General features: G+C 42.3%; 1 protein-coding gene across 2 annotated transcripts in view; it reads right to left on the bottom strand.

Moving 5' to 3' along the window:
* Positions 1-24993, bottom strand: part of LOC143983234 (septin-10-like) — a 96920-nt gene that overhangs the window by 44434 nt on the left and 27493 nt on the right. Inside the window, exons 2-5 of one of the 2 annotated variants that reach the window (XM_077482687.1) lie at positions 6235-6306; positions 4737-4851; positions 1734-1929; positions 349-535 (exon numbers count right to left, since the gene is read on the bottom strand). In XM_077482687.1, the coding sequence (XP_077338813.1) occupies positions 349-535; positions 1734-1929; positions 4737-4851; positions 6235-6306 (570 nt within the window). Of the gene's footprint in view, positions 1-348; positions 536-1733; positions 1930-4736; positions 4855-6234; positions 6307-24993 lie in introns of both variants that reach the window. The other variant, XM_077482686.1, reaches the window with a different exon arrangement.

Here is a 24993-nt window from a genome sequence, read left to right on the forward strand (position 1 = left end):
ATGGAATATTTTATATTTTGCCACAAGTTTCAGGAAAATTGCTATTTTTTTTTTTAACAAGTTGTCACTAAATGATATATTGTTTAAACATGGTACGGTTATATGTGGAATTACTGTACACCCCAAGCACCATCTTCACACTCTAAAGGCATACAACTGTGATTTTACTCCTCATTACCTATCACATATCCAGATAGCACAACCCCCCCTAGACACCCCAAGGTGCAAGGGAAGATTTTAACTTTCCCCAGAGATGGTCCACTTGCATGCAATAAACAAATACACACACAGGAACAGACATACACACCCAGAGCTTCAATAAACTACGACTACAAAGTGTAAAATTACCTTGCTGTCTAACTTCTTCATGGTTATCAGATCGAGGGATCTAAGTGAATGTCCAGTGGGAGCAATGAAGTAAAGGCATGCATGAATACGGGTGTCATGATATTTGTACAATAAACGCTTTATCTTTAATTCTTCTTGTAAGTAGGCTTCAAATTGTGTGTCAATGTAGTCCACGATGGGCATATAGCTGAAAGAAATATGAACACTGAATGAATAGGAATAATATGCAAAATGAAACAATTACTAGCATGGTTTAGGCAAACATGCTCCAAAGAAAGGTAAACTTTTTGACCAACTGCAAACAATGAGAAATTTAACAGAGTTTATAGAAGTCTTCCATATAAAACACAAACCTTAAAGCTTCAACCAGAAGAACAGCATTTAATGCTTTTCACACAAAATGTACATTCTGCATGAAATGCATTAACTGCTGTTTCCCTATTTGAAGCTTTGATGCTTTTAAGTGTTTTACAGGGAAGAATTCAATAAACTCTTGAAATTTCATCATCATTTGGAGTGTGGTCAACTGGTTTACCTTTCTCTTTGGAGTTTCACAATCACGTATCTGAACACACAACACACAAATACACTATATTGTCAAAAGTTTTGGGAAACCTGCCTTTACATGCACTTGAACTTTAATGGCATCCTAGTCTTAGTCCATATGGTTCATTATTGAGTTGGCCCACCCTTTGCAGCTATAGCAGCATCAACTCTTCTGGGAAGGCTGACCACAAGGTTTAGTAGTGCGTCTATGGGAATGTTTGACCATAGTCTTTATGGACCTTGCTTTTTGCACTGGTCCAAATTGTATGATGGGGGGGGGGGGAATTATGGTGTGGGATTGTTTTTCAGGGGTTGGCCTCTTAGTTCCAGTGAAGGGAACTCTTAAGGCATCAGCATACCAAGACATTTTGCACAATTTCATGCTCCCAACCTATTAGGAACAGTTTGGGGATGGCCCCATCCTGTTCAAACATGACTGCACACCAGTGCACAAAGCAAGATCCATAAAGACATGGATGAGCGAGTTTGGTGTGGAGGAACTTGACTGGCCTGCACAGAGTCCTGACCTCAACCCAATAGAATACTAAAAAAATATATATATATATATATATATATCACACACACACTATATACCTATATATAACCCCTATATTATATCATGCAGAAAGCTAAAGTAATTAGCTTTAAGTCAGTTGTCATATGAATGATAGATTTTTAACACACTGCCAGGAATGGTACTTGGCATAAAAAAAATAAAAAAATTATAAAAACAGTTGTTGTAGCATCCATTTACTTATGTGTACATATTACCAATGTTTCTGACATGTAGGGACAACTGAAGGCATGAAACGACATGGTCAGATAAATGTCCTACAAACCTGTCATCTTTGTTTATCTGGTCCCCAAATCCTACTGTATTTACAATGGTCAATTTCAAGCGTACGTTGCTTTCAAGGAGGTCATAGGTCTGTGATTTGAGCTTTACTGATGGTTCAAAATGAGTGGATTCATGTTCTTCAAAGTTTGTATTAAACAGTGTGTTTATTAATGTTGATTTTCCAATACCAGTTTCCCCTGCAAAGTAAACATATTTAAAAATGAATCGTAGTGTTTTATCCCTTATTAGCACATTATTATCCAAGGGCATTAAACAGCAGCAAACAAATTCGGCACATAGTCACATGACCACCTAAAATGTAGCTGTATTCTTTTACACAGGGTGCAATTGTCTCCAGGGTCACATGACCCAATCATGTCTGCTCCACCCTTTGTGAGCAATAAATTCTGTATTTTATGCACAGTTAGTATCCCAAGAAGCAAACATCTTATAGAGAGGCGGTGGTCAATCTAGTGGATCTCAAAGGGTACCCTTAAAGTGGGGTACCCCCTAAAAAAAAAAAATTAAAAGTCAGCAGCTACAAATACTGCAGCTGCTGGCTTTTAATAATCGGACACTTACCTGTCCCGGGTTCCAGCGATGCGGGGGAACGAAGCCCCCCCCCCTCGCTCCCCGCTCCGCTCGCGGCGCCGTCATGCATACTGTGGGCACCCGGCTGTGGCTTCACAGCCGGGCACCCACTGCGCATGCGCGAGCGGCGCAGGGCGCCGTGATACGCCGTACAGTCACCTGGGACACGTGACAGGTCCCAGGTGAATGTGCGGCGCGAGGGGAAGTGATGTCACCAGCCCGGGCAATGAAGAAGGCAGACTACGAGGGACCCCCTAGCAACCGGTATTTAGAGGTGAGTAAAAATTTTTTTTTTTGCCAATTATTTTTTTTTGATTTTTTTTAAGAATTTTAAGTAGTTTTATTTTTTGGGGGGCAACTCCACTTTAATATCACCAAAGGGCAGCACATAATATTCAGTAAGCTAAAGAGGCAGTGGGGGACCTGTATATGAGATAGAAGGTTCTGAGGAAGTGGATGTCTCTACGAAACGCATCGAACCACATTTCCTAATCTCAGAAGCCTACCATGCAATGCATCTTTCATCCCATTAGTGGATAAAAGAGGATTGGTAGTATCAATGGCCATGCATATATGATGTATGTTTTTATGACTCAATATATTTAGGTGTCTACTGGAGGGGTATTTAAAACCCTACCATGTATTTGTGTATTGTTGACACTGCAAGAGCAGTTGCTCCAGAGCCTAGTAAATGAGCAAGAGCTCTGCTGACTTCTATTATCCAATCATATGCAAGCAAAAAAAATGTTTTTATATTTTCCTTGCACGCGATTGGATATTCTTTGCAAAGTGAAGCCTTACCTCATTTACTAAGCTCTGGAGCAACTGCACTTTGCAAATTGCACAGTCTATTTGCCTTTAGTAAATCAAACCTATATTGTTAGGTGGGGAACAAACGATGGCAGACAACTCAACAGTGGATGGTAGGAAATCAGGCAGCAAAGTCAAATTATGTATTGCAGTAAAAGAAAGATATGTTAGGGAGACTGGATTTTGGAAAGAGAGGAGGCAGCGAGATCAGAGCCAGGAAGACTGGATAGTGGAAGAAAGCAGGAGAGATGGGGAAGAAGTAGCAGGACCAGAATGTGAAAAGAAAGAGAAGAGGCAACAACCCCAGATTACAAGGGGGTGCAAGACAGGCTTGAGGAAGAGGGAGAGATAAGAATGGAAATAGAGAGATGGCAGCAAGTGGAAGCAGATATAGATATACATGTCTTGCAAACCTCCATCAGAACAAACTTGCTGCCAGTGACACTGCTCCCTTTTCACCATTGGGAGCTGCAGTCAATTTTTTATTTTAATGAAAGATTGGTAAGTAAATTTGTTAAACATGAAGTGGGAATTCCACCCATTCTGTAAGTATTGATCCTACTACTGCTCAAGTGTACACAATACAGGATTTTACTGGATCTATATGTTACAGATGTTGGCAACAAGTCCTGGAAAATCACTAACACTAATTGAAAGGATGAAATGTAGCTGCCATTAATCTGCAGGAAAAAGGGGTTGGGTAGTCCAATTAGGTTACGGGACGTCAGCCAATTCTAATTGGACAACATCCAATGTAACCTCCAGCAATTATTGCTTGATGTGGGGGAAGTATCAAATCGCACAATCAACCAAGGGACCTCTCCATTTGTGTAGTGCAGATGTTCACTCATACAATTTGGGCTGAAACGCCCATGCAATGATGTCATCTGTTCATAGCATACAGTGCGGTTATACCCATTATACCAATACAATAGCCCCAGATTAGCAGTACCAGGATTAGAGTAGAAAGTGCAGAAGAGAAAGCAGAAAGAGACACATAACGAAAACAAACAGCAAAGCAAATATATAATTAAAGCAGAAGTATAGCAAGAGAAAGATGAAGAACAAAAACACAAGCAGAATAAAACATGACATGCTGTAGCAGGCAGGTAAATGGTTTCTACATAGGCACATTACATTCATGTACAGGCTTTTAGTATAGCCTACCTGGAGAATATTTGTATTGCACTGTCCATACACACTTTGTGTCCAAAGTTGGGATCTCGAACAGTTGAGAGCTAGAGCTTTTTTTCTGGATAAACTTGATGGACTTGTGTCTTTTTTCAACCTAACTATCAAACCCCTTAATTTGTAGGTGACCACTAGCGAGGTGTCAGGGAATACTGACATTCATAGTCCTTTGGAAAAATAGTTAAGGCTCCAGCTCTCAATACCCGATTTCTACTTCTGGGATATCAAAAAAGTTCTACTACTTAAATTTCTCCACTAGATTATTCTACCTATTTCAATGGTCATACAACTACATACAACAGTCAGGATACCCCAGTCCGGCCTTTGATAAAGTGAATACAAAATCATCATGCTGTAGTTTTCATCATCATAGTGGGTTATTGCTAGCTGAATTGCATACATTTGAACTCACCAATACACAAGATATTGAAACAAAATCCTTCATGGACGGATCTACTAACAAGCTGGTCTGGTAAACTGTCAAAGCCCACGTGACCAGATAGAGGCAAGATACGGCCATTTTCATTCTGCTGGAGAGAAAAATCATCTATTGTTATATTTTAAAATGAAAATGAAGAAAATCAGACAGATGTGACCCATGCAGACAGAAGAGGGAAAAGAGAGGAGATAGAAATCACACTGGGATATGCTCTGTTCAATTTTCATATCTAAGGTTTACAACTACTTTAAGTTAAAAGAGCAGTATGGGAATTTTTTATTTTTTTTTGGAATCATACTTACCTAGGTGGATTCAGCAATGGTCCGATGCTGCATCTGTCCCCCGCTGGCTCTAACACTGAGAACCGAGTAATCAAACACTGCAGATCGCTCAGTTCTCAGAGCTCCCTGAGCAGAGAGTTCTGCTCTGGAGCGCTGAGCTGTGGAGGAGGTAGGAGCAGACGGCTCAGGTTCTCACTGAGAGGCGGAGCCAGGTGCCAGTCCAGGCATGTGGACGGATTCCCAACCATACGGTCATGATCTTTCCCAATCCTGGACCGGCTCTGTGGCTTCAGCCCACTGTATGATGAAAACGGGTCACAGGAGTGCAGAACAAACTGCACTTCTCTGATCCACAGAAGAACAGACAAACGAGCTTTGGCTTTACTTCTCCTTTAACAATCAACTTGTATACTGTTTGACGCAGCAGTCTGACGCTGATTTTTTTTTTTTTTTATTATAGTTACCCTTTAGGTTCATACAATATATAAAAATACTGGTGTTTCTTTCACAAAATGTTTTTATCAGCAATAAATCCTTGTCAATAACAGCATTTTACTTAATTATGAACAATATAAAATCTTCAGTTCAAAACCAGAGTACACTAGGGAAACTTACTGCGACAGAGGCTTTTGGAGAGGACTGAATGCTAACCTCTTGAGTTCGGATTATGGGCCCTGGATTTTAAAGGGAACAATACTCTTTGCGAGGTGAATGAGAAATCCAGTCTGATTTGTACTAATTGGGCTCAATCTTGTATATATTGTATATTGTCTCATGTTGTGTGTACTATTTCCTGTGATTGTTTGGGGTGTGACTGTATTCCATTGTGGCTGTCTGCCTCAAATATTATGGGATGTGTAAGTGTGTTTGCTGTGAGGAAAGAGGAAGGGGGGATTCCGCCAGCAGCCCCCTGATAAGACTGTTTACTGATGAGAAGTTGAACACACCTGACCTGTGTGTCTGTTGTCATTGGACAGTTTACCCCGCCCTGTTTTCCAAGGGTGGGGGGAAAGAGTCTCTGAGTATTTTATCTGTTGTGTCCATGTGTGATAATAAACAAATTTGTTGTTTGCCACTCAAAGACTGGTGACTGGGTGGGCTAAAGGGTCTTGGATAGTGCTGGTTCTGGACAGAGGAAGCATAGACGGCGGATAGAGACCTGTTTAAGGAAAGGGGTTTGTCACACTTACTTTTCTTCCATCTCGATTATAGTCATTGGAGGGGCTCTGTGGGGCTCTCATTCCAAGGTTTGATTGGTAAACCTAAAGTAAAAGAATATAGTAAAGTTTTCAAGTTGCAGAAGATATTATCTGAAAACCATGTTACATCATTGAAATTAGGACTTCTATATAACACAATGCAGCACGCTGTGGCAACAGTTCAGCAGCAAATTGTGAAGGCCCGTGCAATTGCACCTGAAAATGAGCAAAGCTCATGGTTGCCATGTTGAACAGTGACCCAATATTTATTAAAGGGAACATTTGATAACAGTTCCCCCTTTAAAAAAAAAAAAAAAAAGCAAAGGAGAATACCGATATACTGAGCCAATTATTTTATTTTATAAAGCAAAGAGCCAGTTTACGACCCTTCAAACTTTAGAATGACTGAACTGTGCCCCATTGCTGGTGTCCGTGGCAGGAATAGTGCCCCATTGTTGGTGTCCGTGGGAGGAATAGTGCCCTATAATTGGTACCAAAGGGAGGAATAGTGCCATCAGTGGGAGGAATGGTGCCCCATTGTTGGTGTCAGTGGGAGGAATCGTTCCCCATTACTATTATTATTATAGCAGCTGTTCTTCTCTCCCTGCATTCACAGAAGCAGCAGAGGGAGCTACTGGATCCTCCTGCTGTCAATCAAGGCCCGTGAGGAGGGAGAAGGGGCGGGGCCAAGCTGCGCTGTCTGCATCAATAGAAATACACAGACTGGTTTGGGATCGAGCTTGCAGGTGCATCACCACAGGAAGCCACTTCCTATGGTGATGTGCCAAGAAGAAGAGGAGCCAAGAGCGCTGAGGGGAATGGGACAACGACACCCCAGAAGAGGTGGTTTAGAGCTGTTCTGCGCAACACCATTGCAGAGAGCAGGTAAGTATATAATAGGTATTTTTTCCCTTTTATTAAAAAAAAACATAACACACAGACAAAAAGAAAAACACTTTAAACTAAAATCCAATGACAAGGCCCTTCCCTACTCTATCCACAACTAATAAATGAAAAAAAAGGTTTTAGGAAGAGATACATTTTATTGGAATAACAAAACCCCAGAAAAGCAAGCATGCCAAAGACATGACATTGAAAACAAACCGTACAAATATGTCCTATATATTAACTTTAAATGCAATAAGAGAGAAGCTAAATTGACTGTACATCAGTACACAGAACCAAACTATGTTAATGCCCAATAATTCTTCTTCATCATCATACAAAGTCATTACACAACTTCTTCATGGCAGGACTGAAAGCCTCCACTTATGAGAGTTGTTGAGTTGTCATATCATGTTGAACTTGCTGCCAAACTCATCAGAGTTGCATCAGTTATTTTTCTGCCTCAGTTATTTGGCTTTGACTTGCTGCCGACTTGCCAGACACATTTTTTATTTTATTTTTAACTCATATGGCACCAACATACAGTATAACACTTTACAGAAAACAATAGATATTGTTTTCACAGAAAGAGCTGCAAGCCTTTGAAAAACGATAGAAGAGTTTTGTTATTGGGTGTATGTGACTTTATCATGAATGTCCCCCATGGTTACCAGCAGAACCTCCATTCTCTGACCATTTTACATATTTTAGTGCGCAACAAAAATCCAGTTTACAAACCAATGCTCAATTGGGATAAAGATAACTGGATAAAGATTCGTTGGGTTCTATAATGCTCAGGTTCCATAAATCCAACTTTAACTTAACCGAGAAAACAGATTGCTTTGGGATTTTCAGCAATTCGTATAGTTTTATATTGTTCATACAAGCAGCAGAAGGAATTCGGAAACATGAATCTCTTCCTACAGTATCGTATTATCCAGATATATAGTTTTATACTGTAAGATGAAGTCAGTAGAGTCCTGAAATGACAGCTGAGTAATGCTGGCTAATATCTGTAATTGCCAGCTGTTAAGAAGTATGTGCAATGAGATCAGATTATTGCAATATTTTCATAGTCAGGAATTCTGAGGAGCCTCAGCACAAGTCACCCCTTCCCACAGTTCTAACTGGAAAAGGAGAAATCTTGATGATATCCTGAAAAAGATTATAGATGATATACAGGTTTCCCCTGGTGTTCATGTATATTACTCATGGAATCTTTGGCTGATTGATCAGGTCGTTGCACATGAGCAGACCACTGGTGCCAAAGCGCATTGGGAAGATCACTGGTGCCAAAGCGCATTGGGCAGACCAAGGGTGTCACAGCACTAGCAGATCGCTCGTGCCACAGCGCATGGCCGATCAACGGTGCCACAGCGCACGGACCGATCAAGCCTTTGAAAAACTATAGAAGAGTTTTGTTATTGGGTGTATGTAACTTTATCATGAATGCCGCCCCCCCCCCCCCCCCCCCCCATGGTTACCAGCAGAACCTCCATTCTCTGACCATTTTAGAAATTTTAGTGCACAACAAAAAAAAATTGTCGTGCATATGGGCAGATTGCTGGTGTCACAGCGCATGGACCGATCACCGATGCCAAAGCGCATGTGAGGATCAAAGGTGCCATAGTGCATGGGTTGAATAATGGTGTCATAGTGAATAGGATTAGAAATGGTGTCATAACATATGGACTGAACAATGGTTCTACAGTGCATGTGTCACCCCATGACCCCAAATAAGCACTTGATTTTCACAATGCAATTTGAATGCAATCTGATGACTACCAGCAGAGTCTCTTCTCTCAAATGCTTGGTTTACTATAAGGCCTCAGGCACACGGGCAGATGAAATGCATCTGACTTTTTTTTTTTTTATGCCTCTAAACAGAGTTCTGTGTCAGCCTATGTGGCCATGCACATCAGGCATTTGGACCAGTATTTTAAGAGGAGCATTTAGGCATAAAAATGCACCACAATTGCATTCAGAGATGAGCTGAGGAAATGTACTCAAGCAATCAGAATAAAAGGTAATATTCTGACCAGTAGAATAAAAAAAACACAAGATTCATATCAGATCGTTATTATGAAAATGCAAGAAGTTGACAAGTTAATTTGCAACTATATATAGCAAACGGTTAAATGTAGGAAGACAAATGACAGATGATTTCTGATGAGTTGATATGGGATTCAATTCTGTCCTCTTTGTAAAGTGTCTTGACCTTTCACACTCAAGCAAAAAAGTCAGACTAAGCCAAATTATTAGTAACTCCAGAATGTTCTACATTTCAAAAAAAAAAAAACTTACAGGTACATCCTAAGGACTGAAAATGGTTAACCACTTAAATACAGGGCACTTTTACCCCTTTCCTGCCCAGGCCATTTTTTGACTTTCAGTGGCGTCGCACTTTTTTTTGGTAAATAAACGAAAAGATACCAAAAATTTGGAAGAAAAAAAAAAGTTTTTGTTTCGGTTATAACATTGTGAAAATGAATCATTCATAAACTTAGGTCAAAATGTATTCTGCTACATTTCTTTGGTGAAAATAACCCAAAACAATGTATATTATTTAGTCTGTAGGAATGTTAGAGAGATTCCATACACTATGGTACATACATCTGAAAATTGATCAATCCTGATTAAGGATGAGCTCAGGCGCGTTCGCATACTCCACGTGCAGAGCCCGCCAGGAAGTCGGCGCAGTGCTGCGCTAATCACAGGCAGTGAGGCATTTCCCGATCTCTGCAGCCGCGCATCGGAGCAATGCCTCACTGCCTGTGATTAGCACATTGCTGCGCCAACTTCCTGGCGGGCTCTGCACGTGGAGTATGCGAACGCGCCTGAGCTCATCCTTAATCCTGATGGCTCTCATTTGTTGAGGCCCAAAAATCTCAGGAAGTGCAAATATACCCCAAATTACCAATTTTTGGAAAACAGACAGTCCCAAGTATTTAGTAAGAGGCATGGCAAGTTTTTTAAGTTGTATTTTTGTGCTATCAATTTTTTTCTTTTACATATTGTCACCAGTGCAGTATAGCGACATCATATAACTGGTGTGGTAGTGATAAGGGACAACGACTGGTTGAAAATTAGAGATATATATATATATATTTTCACACACACACACACACACACACACCATATATATATTTTAATCTTAACCACTACAATACAGGGCACTTTCGCCCCCTTCCTTCCCAGCCCAATTTTCAGCTTTCATCGCTCTAGCGCTTTCAGTGACAATTGCGCGGTCATGCTACACTGTACCCAAATGAAATTTTTATCATTTTGTTCGCACAAATAGAGCTTTATTTTGGTGGTATTTATTCACGACTCAGTTTTTTATTTTTTGCAATATAAGCACAAAAAAGCGGAAATTTGGGAAAAAAAACAATATTTTCTTTTTTCTATTTTAAAAGAAATCCAATAAAATCAAATTTTGTCATAAATTTAAGCCAAAATGTATTCTGCTACATGTTTTTGGTAAAAAAAAATCCGTTAAGTGTATAATAATTGGTTTGTGTGATCACGGACATACGTACGCAAATGATCATGTACATATGTGTGCAGGTGATCACGTATATACGTGTGCAGATAATCATTGGAACATGTGATTTTAGTGGGACATATGTGGGGGACATGTTTTTATTATTAGGGACATGTGTTTTTATTATTTGGGGACATGTATGTTTTGGGGACATATGTGGGGACTGTGTTTATACTGTGTGGTGTGTTGTGTGTTTACACTAGACTGGTGATCAGTGAGTAAAAAGCTGTAAAAAACAGCCCATACTCACTGATCATCAGCCGGCTGCAGCGATCTGCTCTCCTCTCCTCAGCGATGACTTCTGTGTGAGGAGAGGAGGAGCCGATTGCCTAGCAACCGGCTGTTTGTTTACATCACATGACGGCCGTGATTGGACATGGCCATCATGTGATCAGGAGGGCCAATCAGAGAGCCTTCCTGCCGATCTGAGATGCGCCGTGTCCGGGTGACACGGGCGCATCGGGCACGCGCGCGCGTGCGATCCCGCTCCTTCTGATGGACGTTCCTGAACGTCCTATCAGAAGTAGACGGCTCCCACCCGGGCGTATATGTGCATTGGCCGGGTGGGAAGTGGTTAATTATATGTGATGAATCAGAACACAATAATCTAAGTTGGCGAAGCAAAATAAATAAGAAATAAAAAAAAAATTATAATTGGCATGTGCGCATATATTCACCCCCTTTGTTATGAAGCCCATAAAAAGCTCTGGTGCAACCAATTACCTTCAGAAGTCACATAATTAGTGAAATGATGTCCACCTGTGTGCAATCTAAGTGTCACTTGATCTGTCGTTACATATACACACCTTTTTGAAAGGCCCCAGAGGCTGCAACACCTAAGCAAGAGGTACCACTAACCAAACACTGCCATGAAGACCAAGGAACTCTCCAAACAAGTAAGGGACAATATTGTTGAGAAGTACAAGTCAGGGTTAGGTTATAAAAAAATATCCAAATCTTTGATGATCCCTAGGAGCACCATCAAATCTATCATAACCAAATGGAAAGAACATGGCCCAACAGCAAACCTGCAAAGAGGGATGTTTTTCAGTAGTTGGGACTGGGAAACTGGTCATAGTTGAGGGAAAGATGGGTGGTGCTAAATACAGGGATATTTTTGAGCAAAACCTGTACCACTCTGTGTGTGATTTGAGGCTAGGACGGAGGTTCACCTTCCAGCAGGATAATGACAGCAAACACACGGCTAAAGCAACACTTGAGTGGTTTAAGGGGAAACATGTAAATATGTTAGCATGGCCTTGTCAAAGTCCAGACCTCAATTCAATAGAAAATCTGTAGTCAGACTCAAGCGCAAACCATCTAACTTGAAGGACTTGGAGCAGTTTTACTAGGAGGAATGGGCAAAAATCCCAGTGGTCAGATGTGGCAAGCTCATAGAGACTTATTCAAAGCGACTTGAGCTGCAATAGCCGCAAAAGGTGGCTCTACAAAAGTACTGACTTTAGGGAGGTGAATAGTTGTTGCTTGCTTCACAATAAAAAACAAAAAAACAAAAAACACACATCTTCAAAGTTGTAGGCATGTTCTGTAAATTAAATGATGCAAATCCTCAAACAATCCATGTTAATTCCAGATTGGGAGGTAACAAAACACGAAAAATGCCAAGGGGTGTATAACATGTTTGTGATAAAAAATAAATAAAAAAAAGACTTTACAATTACGACACTATCTGCATGGAGTTTGTGTTCTCCCAGTGCTTGGGTGTAATTCTCCCATTCCAAAGACATACTGGTAGGTTAGTTGTCTCATGTCTAATGCGGCCCTAGTATATGGGTATGTATGAATGTGAGATAGGACCTTAGGCCTGATTCACACCTATGCATTTTTAGTGCTGTTTGCATTTTGCAGATTTGCACTATAGTCCATTTAACATGGTTTCCTATGGAACACGTTCTGTAGAGCAAATCTGTACAATGCAAAAAGCACTAAAAAAAAATAGGTGTAAATCCAGCCTTAGATTGTAAGCTCCTCGAGAGCAGGGACTGATGCGTATGTAAAGTGCTGTGTAAAGTGTTGATACTATATAAATACCTGTAATATAAATATATACATTATAATTCAGTATAGGATTACATTTCTTTACTTCTCATGCCATTATTTATACTTTTCAGCATAAGTGACAGCGACAAGGGTTGGAAAAGTGAAACGCTGCCGGGAGGCGGGGGGCAGGATTCCTCGCTACAGAGCAGTGTATCCAGGTTCAATATTTCCCCAATCAGTGATAATTACGTCACAAGTCCCCAAACCCAGGCAAAGCAAAGTCTGTGGAGGACATTAATAAACACCTAAATGATTCATCCACACAATGAAGTCTGTATAGTTTCATGTAATAATGCCTACATTCCGACACTGGCCGAGTAAAGCGATGGCTTTGGTGAGCCTGACAGGAAACACATTCATGTGAGTGACCTTCTTCTAAACTTACTCACAGCTCTGGAAAGAAATATGCATTCCAGAGAGAGCACACAATGACAACCTGAAATAGGAGCCCCGCCGCTACGACCCAGCCAAATGTGTGCAGCAGCACTTTATCAACCATGACTTCCAGGATTTAAGTGCTGCGTTAGCATCATTTGTCATACTTCCAACTGAAAACATTATATGCTCATGATCCAAAATAATGTCAGTTATAAACCACGCTTTTCCTTCTAGCAATCACTCCGATTTCGGCTCTTGTTCTAGTCTAGGTTTCAGCGTGAAAGGTAAAGCAGTATTAAACCCAAAAGCATGCAAACAAACAATTTTTAGATGTGATAGTTGCAGTCGTTTTTTTTGTTAGCTTTTTATTTTCACCTTATACCTACAGGTAAGCCTATAATAAGGCTAACCTAAATGTACTGTGAATATCTCCTAAACTTGCAGAGTGCATGCAGCGGGTGATGTCAACGCCACATGCGTTCCGAAGGTCCAGGATACAGTGCCAAACCTTCGAGGGCTTGCTGTAAATGGCGGCTCCCACGCGCTTGCGTAGGAGTGACATCATCGCGCCGCTGGCCACTCATGTGGCCGGAGGCTGCGGATCCGAAAGGAAGACCGGGTGCAGATGGAAGCCCTGCCCGAGTGGAGCTAGAGGGCTAAGTTTTAAGGCAAGTGATGCATACTAGCACATTAGGACATTACCTTGCAGGGAAAATTTTTTTTTTTTCCACCAACTGCGGTTTACTACTACTTTAAGGCTGGGTTCACACTGCTGCGGCTAGGAGACCCAGATGTGATTCGCACCGCACTGCAGTGCAAATCACATCCGATCTCTGTGAAATGCGAGTTCAGCAATACAGATAGTATGGCTGAATTCGCATCGCACCCGCTCCAAACTCGCACAGGACCCTTTTTTTGGTCCGCAGCAGAATCGGATCGCATGGGTGTTCACACCATGCGATCCGATTCCTGTCCGAGTTTGCAGATCGTACTGCGATATGCGAACTGATCTGGGGGTGTCATTAAGGTTTCACTGGCACTCCCAGCAGTCTGCATAGGGCAGTGTAAACTGCTGGCGGGAGGCATGCGATGCGGGAACCCGCCACGGATTCGCGGCGTTCCCGTATCGCTTCAGTGTGAACCCAGCCTAACACTGACAGGTGTGTCTTTAATGGTCAGCTTTTATTTATGTGAAACCTTTATATCAGTGGTGATCAACCCTGTCTTCAGGAGATACAGAGTAGAATACTACATTCACTGGGCAGCAAATTATATCACCTGTGATGTATTTCAGTTATCTTGCAAAGCTGACCTGTTAGGCTGGATTCACACCTATGCAGTTTTAGTGAGCTGAGAAAAAAGTAAACCAAAGCAGTCACCCCATCTAAAATGATTGGTTAGCTGCAATATATTACCATATTTATCGGCATATAACACGCACCCCAAGTTTAGGAGGGCATTTTAAGGAAAAAAAAACTGCTGCCTTCACCAGTGCCATTTGCAGCACGTTTAAATTTCCCGCCGCCAAGATAGACAGAGCCTGTGTACTCGGCTGTACTGTGAGCTGAACCGAGTACACTTGGCTCTGTCTTTTTCGCCAGCGCTCGATCCAGAGACAGCAGGGAGGCGGGACGGCATGACTGCGAGTAGAGCCGAGCTCTCGGCTCGGCCTTTTTTTGCCGGCATGAGGTCTTTTTCGTCAGCGCTCTGTAATTTTTCAGCGGCGCTCTGTAATTTTAAGGCACCGCTCAGTATTTTTCGGCTCACAGACAGTGGGGATCGGCGTGTAACACACACCCCCGATTTTCATACGCCAATAAATACGGTACATTTTTTTTTAGAATACAAAGCTTTATTTTTTATTTTAGTAGAGTAAGGAAGGGTGCTCTGCCAGTTATTTCCCAACTGTGTCCCATTGGGGAGATTTACCGTCACTTCCTATCCCATAGCAAAAACAGGAAGTGAGGGAAAACCCCCTCCAAAGTCAGATAATCCCTGGTTTCACCAGAGCTGGTGTCCCCATTGGAAGATTTCCCCTCTATTCCTGTTCCGATGACACCCCCCAATTTTGGGATTTTCTTTTACTTTCACTCCTGGTGATAATGGTAAACAGGGCACAGACAGCAAAATAATAATAAAAAAAATAAAAAAAAAGTACAGGCGTTCTAATCTCCACTCTATCCAAAGCTAAAAATAAATAAATAAATGGTCTTTAGTAATACTTTAAAAGAGAAGTATTGGTTTGGGGACAAAAAAAATATTATACTCACCTAGGTGGATGCAGCATCTGTCTGCCGCTAGCTCTGCACTGAGAGATGAGAGATCAAACACCGCTGATCACTCAGTTCTTCCCACCACTCTGAGCAGAGAGTGATGCCTGTCAGTCATCTCTCTCTGCTCTGCCCCTCCAGCGCTCGCTAGAGTTCTGGACTGTGGAGGGGGCAGGTGTGGCTGGCTAAGCCCCTTAGTGGTTTGCTGAGAGGCTGAGCCAGCTGCCAGTAAAGCCCCTAGGTGGATCCAGAGTCTGACCATATGGTCGGGATCTTTATAGAGCCTGTTCCGGCTCTGTGGCTTTAGCCCGCTGTTGGCTGAAAATGGGTCACAGGAACACAGAACAAAGTACACTCCTGTGATCCATAGAAGATGTAGAGCCAAAAAAAGCTTTGGCCCTACTTCTCCTTTAAAGTGGATCTCAAGGAATTAAGTTTTGTGGTCTATTAAGGCCCATTTACATTCTGACATTTTTGAGTGTAGCGTCCCGCGTCAATGTGCGTTGCGTTAAAGCTAAACTCAATTCAGATCAATTATCTGTATTGCATAATTGTGTCCAGCTTTCTGCATATCTCATACCTGTTGAGCATACTGCGGTAGCTGACAATCACTGTAGTAGTTGAACCTGGACTATGTTTAGTAGCAGCAATTACTACAGTGATTTTTAATTTCCCATCAGGTATGAGTAATGCAAACTTGCATTGTGCCAAACTGGATCAAAGCATATAATACATATAATTCCTGGAGTTTAGGACAAACAAAGTACCCCAAAGGGTTTACTTTTTGTCTTGAATGTCTCCTAACAAATAGTAGTGCTTTTTCTGTGCCTTCAAGACTATATATATATGCAGTGTGAAATCATCTAAAGCACTGTTGCCTCTGACTGCTAGAAAGGAAAGTTGGCGTTAGATTTGGTGAGATCATTACTGTGCTGCTCAATGTTTTCTTTGCTGGAGAGGAAGCTGTACCTGAGGACTTGCAGTGCTTCATTCATTCTGTGGATATATGCGTCCTCCATCACTGCAACTTGAATATTCCTCACCACTCATATAGAGGGCAGATATGACAAAGGATGCAACACCCTGCCTCTACCAAGATGATCACCTCTACACAGAGACTGTGCAAACCAAGGCATCATCATCATCAGTAAGGATGAGCTCAGGCGTGTTTGCATGGTCCACGAGCAGAGCCCACCAGGAAGTCGGTACAACTCTGCGCTAATCACAGGCAGTGAGACATTGCTCTGATGCACGGCTGCAGAGATCGGGCAATGTCTTACTGTCTGTGATTAACGCAACGCTGTGCCGCCTTCCTGGCGGCTCAGCACGTGGACCATGCGAACACGCCCAAGTTCATCTCTAATCAATCAGTAATAAGCAATAGCAGTTAGTGTTTCTTAGCGTTCTGCCTGACTTGAGGGCACGGTTTTCACAGCACAGAGCCTCTTTAATATCTCATGGATTCTATGTTAACACCTGTATTCATCAAAATTATAATTCGCTCTTAAACCTACATTTTATCTATATGTAGGTGCTAGTGAGCTCACACATGCTCTGGTTTCTTATCGGAGATTTTATTTCCTGTACATGTTCCTACTCACTATGTAGTATCAATCCTCCAGCAATATGTGACATTCACTCAGCAGTCTAAATTTGGCCATATGTTTTGTACAAAATGTGGCCAGTTCCTTTTGAGCTGGACAAAAATTTACTCTGCGCCTGACATCCCATGGTTGGGAAAAAAAAAAATATCAAAGGAGCCAGGCAGCAAATGGTCAGTCGAAAAGTGGCTGCATCCAATCAATTCCTGGTCCAACCACTGTCAAAATGCAATAGGCACAGACATAGATTCGTCATTGATGGAGGAATCTATTAAACTTGCATCATTGGTGCAAAATGCAATAGGCACAGAGGTAGATCCGTCGTTGATGGAGGAATCTGTTAAACTTGCACCATTAGTGCGTGTCAGCTTAAAATAAATCTCAAAACGCAGAGAATGAATTACCAAATTTGGTTGGACTGACTTTTACAAAGGACCTGTATGCAGTTTACAGCAGGCAGCTTTCCCATTCTAAATATACACTACCATTATTCATGCTTTCTGCATTGGAAACAAATACTAACAGATGCAGATGAATGTATAGATGTGTAGTTGATTTACTAAAGGCAAATAAGCTGTTGAATTTGCAAGGGAATTTTCACCTAGCTTAGTGACGGAGGTGACGCTCTGCTGACTTTTCTGACTTCTATCATCCAATCATAGGCAGGCCAAAATGCTGTTTCCCTACATGTGATTGGGTATTCTTTGCAAAGTGAGGCTTCACTTCATTCACTAAGCTCTGAAAAAAAATTTCCTTGTAAAATGCAACTTCCCTTGCAAAGCGAACAGCCTGTTTGCCTTTAGTTAATCACCCCCATAGTGTAACATAGCTAATGTTACAGCATCTGTTTTCATGCTATAGAACCTAAAGCAATTAAACCACCTGTTTGCTTTGTCAAGCATGAAAATGACAGCATTATGATCAAACAATGACACATCAGGAAGTCACGACCACAAGCCCCAACCCAGATTTATTATCTCCTTGTTAATAGAGCCACAATATTCAAATATAGAAGCATCAAAAGCAATGAGTGTTTAAGTCACAGTTCTGTTGTAAAGGAATGCAGCCTCGGGTCATTGTGCGTTTTTTTTACAATACATCCTGATAAAGGAAGTTCTGTATTGTAGAGTGCAGAGAAGGAAGCAGGCTTGTTTAGAGCAGCCCACATTCTTATGTCATCAAGAAGAGCAGGACTGGGAATGGCACATATGGAAAGCATTACTGTGCACAGGAATTCCACATATAAGGAGTGGCTCTGTAACTAACAAGCACCAGCCTAAACTTCCTCTGCTCTGAGCTACTACAGACACTGCTCACACATTAACATCGACACACACTTCTACAGGACCCTGCAACGGGATCCTAAAACACCCTGCTATATATGATAGATAGGATACAAAAGGGAAAAGAAAAGAAAGAAAGAAGAGAAAAGAATTGAAAAGAGAAAAAATAAAACGCAAAACAAAAAAAACAAAAAAAAAAAGAGAAAAGAAAAAAGGAGAAAAGAGAAAAAGAAAGAAAAGAAAAAAGACCAGAGAAAAAAAAAATAAGAAAAAAAAGAAGCAAAAAAGAAAAGATAGATTGATATATACATACAAATGAGAAGAGAGGAAGGAAAGAAAGGAAAAAGAAAAAAAGAAGAAAAGAAAAGAAAAAGAAGGAAAAAGAAAAGATAGATCGATAGATACATACAAAAGCGAAGAGAGGAAGGAAGGAAAGAAAGGAAAAAGAAAAAAGAAGAAAAGAAAAGAAAAAAGAAAAGATAGATCAATAGATGCATACAAAAAAAATAAAAAAAAATAAAAGAGAAGAGAGGAAGGAAAGTAAAGAAAGGAAAAAGAAAAAAAGAAGAAAAGAAAAGAAAAAAAAAGAAGGAAAAAGAAAAGATAGATCGATAGATACATACAAAAGCGAAGAGAGGAAGGAAGGAAAGAAAGGAAAAAGAAAAGAATAAAAGAAAAGAAAAAAGAAAGGATAGATCGATAGATACATACAAAAAAAAGAGAAGAGAGGAAGGAAGGAAAGAAAGGAAAAAGAAGAAAAGAAAAGAGAAAAAAAAAAGATAGATCCATAGATACATACAAAAGAGAAGAGAGGAAGGAAAGAAAGAAAAAGAAAGAAAGAAAAGAAAATGAGAACAGAAAAAAAAAAGAAAAGAAAAAAAAAGGAAAAAAGAAAAGACAGAACAATAGATACATACAAAAGAAGAGAGGAAGGAAAAAAAGCAGGAAAAGAAAAAAAAAAAAAAGAAAGAAAGAAAGAAAAAAGGGAAAAAGATAGAAAGATCAATAGATGAGAGGAAGGAAGAAAAGAAAAAGAAAAAAAAAAAGAAAAGGCAACTGCGTGGTATTATTTTAACCCATTACTGCCCACCCCTTGGTGTTTGTGGTGTATACTGACATGATAGGGAACAAGTCTATGTGTTAAGCAAGGCTGGTATGAACGGGCCCTTAAAGCCCAACTCCGGGCTCATTTTGTCTGGGGGGGGGGGGGGGGGTAAACACGGCACGGCACCTATACTCACCTGATCCTTTGATCCCCTGGAAAACAGCGCTCCCCCCAAGTCCATCGGTGTACTGTTCCTGACGTCTTCACTTTTTAGAATCAGCAGATGGAACAGTCCACCACACAGGACCGCTAAACAATCGGGGGGTGTATATGCCGCAGACACCGGTCCTGTGCTGGGAGGATCAGAGGATTGGATAAGTATATCTTGGCTCCCCAATCCCCTAAAGAAAAATTAGCAACTAAACCATGCAGAGCGAGCACAGCATCACTGCATGGGGAAGAAAAAAATGTTTGCTTGGAGGTCAGCTGTTAAATTCTGGTTTAAAAAATAAAAAAATTCTATTCAAGTATGCATTCCTAACTCAAAAAAGAGAATACCTTCTATTTCTCAAACCTCCTCCAAATCTCTAAAATGTCATATTTGCTGTTGAGAGACTTCTCATTAGAGCAGCCTTTCTCAACCTTTTCAACACAGAGGAACCCTTAAAATAGTTCTCCGGTCTCAGGGAACCCCTGCTAAAAACTACAACTCATGATACATTAGTGTGATGGTCAGTGGGAAAAATGGTCCTTACACTTGTGGTCATTGGGAAGAATTACCTCCTTACATATGTCTAAATAGATCAATGGTGTCAGTGGGAACTTATCTAAGAGGCAGAAATGGCCCAATGCTGAAGGAACCCCTAGCAACCTCTGGAGGAACCCTGGTTGAGAATCACTGCATTAGAGGATGGCTAAGCTTGCTCTCCGTGGTCCAGCTATATGTAAGAACATAGTCACCCTATTTTGCTCGCTCCTGAGATGAACTATGGAAAATGGGATCTGTAGTGTGCATAGAACAGTGCACATGACTGCAACTAACATGCACAAATGGAAGTGAGGGGGAATAGGTGAGGTCTGTGAGCTCACAAAAGAAAATGTTACAAGGAGGCAGAAAAACACAGCAAGAAACAAGGTCATGAAAAATAGATTATAGAGCCATTAATAGTGGATGTGTATGGGATTATTTTTGAAGAATGAGAATATCGTTTAGAATCACTTTAAAGCAATGAGGCAAATGAAGGCACATATCTGATTGGTCCACTTCCAGCCATGGTATGCATATTAACAAAAAACCTCACAAAATTGGCAGGATCATAGTAGGTTCAGTGCACCCAGTCCTGTGCAAGCCCCCTGCACACTGCTTAGCTTAAGTGGTTGTAAACCCTTATAACCAACTTTGACCTACAGGTAAGCCTACATTAAGGCTTACCTGTAGGTCCAAGAAATATCTCCTAAACCTACACGGTTTAGGAGATATTTGCCGAAAGACAGGCACATGTGCCGTAGACAGCGGCGCGCAGGCGCACTGAGCACGCCGCGGTCAACGGCGATATGCCACGAGTGACGTCATTGCGGCTTCGCCGAATGACAGCGGCGGAGCGGCGAGATCCACCGAGAAGATGGATGCGCCAGACTAGAGGGGACAGCGGTGACTTCGCTGGCTCCTGTGTCAGGTAAGTGACACATAATGGACTACTATGCGATGCATAGTAGTCCATTATGCTTTACCTTTGCAGGGAATGAAAGAGGAAGTAAACCCATCAGGGTTTACTTCCTCTTTAGTGTTTCCATTACATCCAGTCCTGGTACCTCTGCAGGGAGAGATGGAGACAGTAGGAGGGCTTTCTAGGATGGCCATTACCACCAACTATGAACCATCCTGGCACAGCTCCTGCATTGTCTTCATCATTGTGCAGATGTCTACCCCTCTTGGAGGTAAAGGAGCCGATACAAATTTAACCAATGTGAAGCCCCAGGTCACGTTAACCCCTTGGCGCCTCCCAGCCCTTTAAAGGGTCTTGGATGCTGGGAGGCGGGATGCGGTTTATGATCATGTGACTGCCAGGGCTTTCCATTAGCCGCCAATAAATATGCCAAAAGGACACACACTCTCAGCACAGATGTTTTTGCAATATTGCTTGCAAATATAGTGCCAAGGCCCACCCGCCAAGAGACCGCCTATTTGCATGCAGTCAGCACCAAGAGGTTAATGGAGGACTCCTAATGCATTGCAATATCCCATGGAAGTTTTATGCAAGTATTAATCCCCAGAATTGATCTGTGCTGTCTAAAGCCAGTCATTGATGGTTCGAATCTCGGCCGGTTCAGCAGCCTGTTGAATTTCACCTGTGATGTATTTCAGTTATCTTGCAAACCTTGCTTGTTAGTGGGCCCTGAGGGCAGGGTTGATGACCACTGGTCTAAGACAGCAATGGTGAACCTTGGCACCCCAGATGTTTTGGAACTATATTTCCCATGATGCTCATCTATAATGCAGAGTGCATAAGCATCATGGGAAATGTAGTTACAAAACATCTGGGGTGCCAAGGTTCTCCATCACTGGTCTAGGGTTTCCTTTGTGGCTTTAGCCTACAGCAATGGGCCTCAACCAACTGGCTGTGACCCACTGACAGACCAAGGCCTCTCTCGTTCAGGCCCCCTTCTTTCCAATAGTGCCATACAGCCTTCCATAGTGAGCCACAGTGCCCCCAGTTTCCCTAGAAGAACTCAGCCCCCACAGTGCTATCCAACCTCCCACAGTTCCCCCCAGCACAGTGCCCTGTAGTTTGCTGCAAAGCTTCAAAATCCCCATAGAGCCCCCCCCCCCCCCAAACAGTGTCCCACAGTGCCCTCCAATCTCCCGCCTCTTAGACAGACCCCCACTCCCTCCCCCTCCATAGTCTCATCCTCCACAATTGCCCCAAAAGGGACACAGCCTGTACCCCTTCCCTGCTCATCTACCCCCATTCCCCACAGTCACACCCAGCCCCATCCAGAATTTCAATACACATCTTGTACTCACATACTTTTATTGTGCGATTGTAAACATTTCGTTACTTGCTGTAGTGTAGGCCATAAAAGTACAACAGTATGTTTTGTTGAGATAGAGAACTCTTTTTACAAGGTGTATTTACTTTTCAGAGTTGTAGCAACAGGCATTGCTTACATGACATGGGAACTATATAGCTGATCATACAACAGCTGGTAGCAGCTGCTAGTTTAACACAGCAGGTTCATCTACAGACTGCGAAAGGGAATCTGTCAAGTGAGACATACATAGGTTGCCATTAGAGACCTCCTTCTAAAAATGCTAGTTGTCTGGCTGTGATGCTGACCCTCTGAGCTTTTTCTAAGTCACAGACCTAAAAGCATGCAGCAAGTGAAATCAGAACTCCAGATTCACATTCCTGCTTCAGAACAGTGGCTCAGAATGTTAGCCTATTCATTACCTTTAACCACTTAACAACTGGCCCATAGCTGAATGACGGCTACAGGGTGGTTGCCTAACTCTGGGAGGGCGTACTATGACGTTCTCCCAGAATTTCGCTCTCGCGCGCCCCCTGGGAAGCGCACTCAAGAACATCCGTGACCGCCGGGTCCATCACGGAAAGCGGCCGCTCATTTCGGCTGTTTACCACGTGATGGCTCCATCAAATGACGGAGCGATCACTTGTAAACAATCCGGCATGGCGTCATGTCATGACGCCGGTTCCTCTCTCCCCTCTCTGTACCGATCGGTACAGTGTGAGAGGGGAGAGATCGGTGGCAGCAGCGCTGTGGGCTAGATCTGTAGAGCCCGCAGCGCTGCTCACTGACAATTTACCCTGCCAATACTCTGCAATACCCAGCCAATACACAGCGATACCCTGCAATACTCGGTGATACTCAGCCATGCTCGGCCATGCTCAGCTGTACTCTGCCTCTGTATGTGGCCAGGCTGTGGAAGTCTCACACATGTGGTATCGCCATACTCAGGAGTAGGAGAATCTATTTTGGGGTGTAATTTTTGGTATGTACATGCTATGTGTTAGAAATATTGTATAAAAATTGACAACTTTGTGTTAAAAAAATAAAGTATTTTAACCACTTCCCACCCGCCGTCATATGACGTCCTGCAATACTCTGCCAATAATCGGTGATACCCAGCCATGCTTGGCCATGCTCAGCCGTACTCGGCCTCTGTATGTGGCCAGGCTGTGGAAGTCTCACACATGTGGTATCGCCGTACTCAGGAGGAGTAGGAGAATCTATTTTGGGGTGTCATTTTTGGTATGTACATGCTACGTGTTAGAAATATTGTATAAAAATTGACAACTTTGTGTTAAAAAAAAAAAAAATGCATTTTAACCACTTCCCGTCCGCCATATGACGTCGTTGACTTTGTGCGGGGATATCTGAATGATGCCTGCAGCTACAGGCATCATTCAGATATCAGATTTTTCAGCTGGCGATTCCCTACACCATAGGAATGATCATAGCGACTGTTCCGCTGCTTGATCGTTCTTACGGGAGACGAGAGGGGACATTGCCCCCCCTCCCTCCGATGCTTCTACTGACTCACCGCTACAATCGAAGCCAGAATCATTTTTTTTATTTCAGGCTTCCCAGTCTAGGAGGTGAGATGTGGGGTCTTATTGACCCCACATCTCACTGTAAAGGGGACCTGTCATGCCATATTCCTATTACAAGGGATGTTTACATCCTTGTAATAGGAATAAAAGTGATCAAAAAATGTATTTTTGGGGGAAAAAAAGTGTCAAACTTTTTTTTTTAAAGCGCCCCTGTCCCCGTGTGCTCACATGCAGAAGCGAACGTATACGCAAGTCCCGCCCACATATGAAATCGGTGTTCAAAGCACACACGTGAGGTATCACTGCGAACGTTAGAGCGAGAGCAATACATTTTGGCCCTAGACCTCCTCTGTAAGGCCGCGTACACACGGGCGGACTGTTCGCCCAACTTTGTCCGCTGAACAGTGTTTGGGGTGGACAGTCCGCTCGTGTGTGGGCTTTCAGCGGACAGTTTCAGCGGACAGTTGGACGGACAAGGTTTTTCGGAAATTCCGAAAAACTGTCCGCTGAAACCTTGTTTCAGCGAACAGTCCGCTCGTGTGTAGGCTTGTTCGTCAAACAAAGTTGCGCGCATGCTCAGAAAGGATTTTCACGCCGAAAGCTATAATGCAGTGTATAGGACGTCGTATTTTTCGTCCCGTCGTACGTGCCGTTCACGTCATCGCGCACGGTTTCAGCAAACTGTTCGTTCGTCGTGTGTGGCCATGTCCGTCCATGCTAATTTTGAGCGGACTGTTTGCCGAAACTGTTGGACGGACAAAGTTGGGCGAACAGTCCGCCCGTGTGTACGCGGCCTAACTCAAAACATGTAACCAATTTTAAAGCGTTGCCTATGGGGATTTTTAACTAGCAAAGTTTGGCGCTATTCCACGAGTGTGTGCAATTTTGAAGGGTGACATGTTGTTGGTATCTATTTACTCGGCGTAATTTCATCTTTCACATTATGCAAAAACATTGGGCTAATTTTACTGTGTTTTTTTTAAAGCACAAAAAAATTTTTCCCCAAAAAAACGCGCTTGGAAAATTGCTGCGCAAATACCGTGCGAGATAAAAAGTTGCAACGACCGCCATTGTATTCTCTAGGGTCTTTGCTGGGGTTCTATGTCATT

The sequence above is a fragment of the Lithobates pipiens genome, unplaced genomic scaffold (genome assembly GCF_037356315.1).
Source record: "Lithobates pipiens isolate NorthernLeopardFrog02 unplaced genomic scaffold, aLitPip1_a1.2 Scaffold_16, whole genome shotgun sequence".
In the NCBI taxonomy this organism is placed as follows: Eukaryota; Metazoa; Chordata; class Amphibia; order Anura; family Ranidae; genus Lithobates; species Lithobates pipiens.